General features: G+C 42.6%; 1 protein-coding gene across 1 annotated transcript; it reads left to right on the top strand.

The window, feature by feature from the left end:
- Positions 1–1,580: 1,580 nt before the first annotated feature.
- FOIG_16850 (uncharacterized protein) lies at positions 1,581–2,099 on the top strand. Its single transcript, XM_031218329.1, has one exon. It carries the CDS (start codon positions 1,647–1,649, stop codon positions 2,040–2,042), a length of 396 nt encoding a protein of 131 aa, XP_031051957.1. The 5' UTR covers positions 1,581–1,646; the 3' UTR covers positions 2,043–2,099.
- Positions 2,100–2,486: the final 387 nt, after the last annotated feature.

Genomic DNA, 2,486 nt, shown 5'->3' with positions numbered 1-2,486 from the left:
GCAAGGTACTGAAGATTGCGGTTCAAGTTTACTAAGAACTATGATGCTCGCCCTGACATAATCCTTATAATTGTATCTTACTACTAAACGCAAGGCAGAATTTGGTTTGTGTTTGGATCAATATGTATCATAGCGAATATCAGGTTCACTTTTTACAGTTCTGCTTTCCATTTTCCCTATGGAGCTCGTTTTGGCCCATATCCATTCATGAAATAAATATGTAGAAACTAACAAAATAAAGGTCTCGAGTTATACTACACCTCATTGAAGAATGCATTGAGCATAGAGACTTCATTTGTAATATTAACGACGGTTCACATGAACGAACGTGCCTAGCTCTTCATAGAAGTCCTCGTACAGCCGCACTTGAGAAGATTCAACATGAACGAGCTCGCATGTAGCTTGGTATTCTCGAGCACGCTCAAGAACAGTCTCGCAGAGCTTACAGGCCGCGCGAACCTGTGAGGAAACCACCGGCGTTTTCTAACCCTCCTCCACATGGTGCTCAATGCAATCAATCACGAGCTCAACTACAACAACCTAAGTAACCCCTTAACAACACATTACCTGCACGATCTCACAACCTTGGCAAAGAAAACCAAGAGCCACCCCAAGAGAGTTCGTTTTATAGCTCACCTTCCACGACCTCTCTTCATCTTAAGTAGAAACTTCTTACTGTTTAGAGACAGGTGTATACGGAAATGCTGGTGAGGAACTCTACAGATATGTGAAGCACTATTTTGATAATGATCTATTGAGGGCCCCTTGAAGATTTATCCACAATAACAGGAATACAGGCTTCGAGAGTGAATAGCTAAATCATTAAACTTAACGGCCTACTTCTTATATGTTATGCGCTGACACAATCAAAAGGGGTGGATGTACCGATATTTGTCGAGTATAGAGATACTCAAGAGTCCAACATTCCCGCTCAAGAGCTTTCAATGACCGTTACCAGGAAGTTAAGCTCCTACACAAATCGGCCTTTGTCCCTGGATTTCTAGGCTATTCTGATATTATTACATTAGCCGACTTCACGTACATCTATTTGCGGATTGGAAGGCCAAGCAACCCTGTATCACTGATGTAGTCACAAAGTTTATCTTGACATTGGCTAACCGTAAATTTCCGTCTGCCTTGACTTTTGAGATGGCGCGAGATACCACCATTTTGATATAAGATCACTTCTATTGTTTATTACTGATAAATCTCGGAGTTTCCATTGAGTATGGGGGCGTATAGTCCATATTTTGTGTCAACCAAAGGAAGCCTATGTAAGTTTATTAACGAATGCCTAACTTCACTATTCTAGTTTTACCCTCATCAAGAATTATCTATGTCTTGCAGTCCTAAGTGGCAGATATCGATGTTTTTAGATTTCTCGTTTCGACTGCAAGTGTAGAGAGATGCCAAGGTAAATGATACGATCCTCCATATAACTCAATCTATAAATGGATGTAAGGTTATTTCCATCTAAAAAAAACCGCTTTAGCCTTTTACTGATTCACTTCAGCATCCTATATACATAGATATAAAGCTGAGTTTGGATACTATGCATTTGTAAAGATAAGTCCGGAGCCCTCTTTCCGAAAGGTCCCCCGCTTTCTCTTCCCTACTTGCAGAAGGAAAGGGCTTTTCATGCTTCAATGGATGCCTCAGTAGTTTATGGTCTGGATCTCCCGGATGCACCGAAAGCCCTCGACGTCCCAAAGTCCAATACAGGGCCCAGAAATCGTCCCAGCGATGAGTCGGAGACAAGTTATACAGACGCTTTTAAAACATACCTCCATCAATGGGTCGAGTGGGATAATAAAGTTATTGATCATTTTGAAGCACGGTGTGGCATCTATGCGATCAGGGCTAGCGAGACTCAGTGGCATTTGAGCGGTGACGGTCGTAGAGAGTATTTTACTTGCTGGCTACAGGACTTCGATGTACTGAGAACTTGGTATAATGCACATAAGGTGCACGGGCAAAGGGTTGCAGAGTATAAAGAGCATCTGGCACGAATGAGTCTCGGAGAATCTGAAGGCCGTAAATAGTCCATCGAATTAATTTCTCGAAACTTTCGTAGGGCATATTCACAGCTGCCATACATTCAAGTCTTACATCTCCGTGTTAGAGATATCTACTTCATCGAGCCGGGATGTCACTCTTGCGGTTTCCTTGTACCTCTTTAAGTAGCTTCCGGACTGATATAACACAACACCGATTGGCTTATCCGTGTGTTCTCCTGTTTTTGTAGTGTCTCTTATATCCTTTCCTCTATTCGTCATGATTTCCAATTGTGCCTGGGTAACTTCTTCTCAGACCGTCGATAGGCTGAGGGGTCCTGGGCGCATTTTTCCTTTCCTCGAAACTGATGAAATGGAATAAAAACCATGCGTAGAAGGGATTATTTTGATGGCGCGACATGATTGGAAAACGCGTTCCACATTGCATACCCGGGGTTACCGCTAATTCCCCCGCCATTTGAGAGTAGACTT

This window comes from Fusarium odoratissimum, assembly GCF_000260195.1.
Source record: "Fusarium odoratissimum NRRL 54006 unplaced genomic scaffold supercont1.238, whole genome shotgun sequence".
In the NCBI taxonomy this organism is placed as follows: Eukaryota; Fungi; Ascomycota; class Sordariomycetes; order Hypocreales; family Nectriaceae; genus Fusarium; species Fusarium odoratissimum.
The sequence above is the reverse complement of the archived record's forward strand: the minus strand, read 5'-3'. Positions and strand labels throughout refer to the sequence as shown.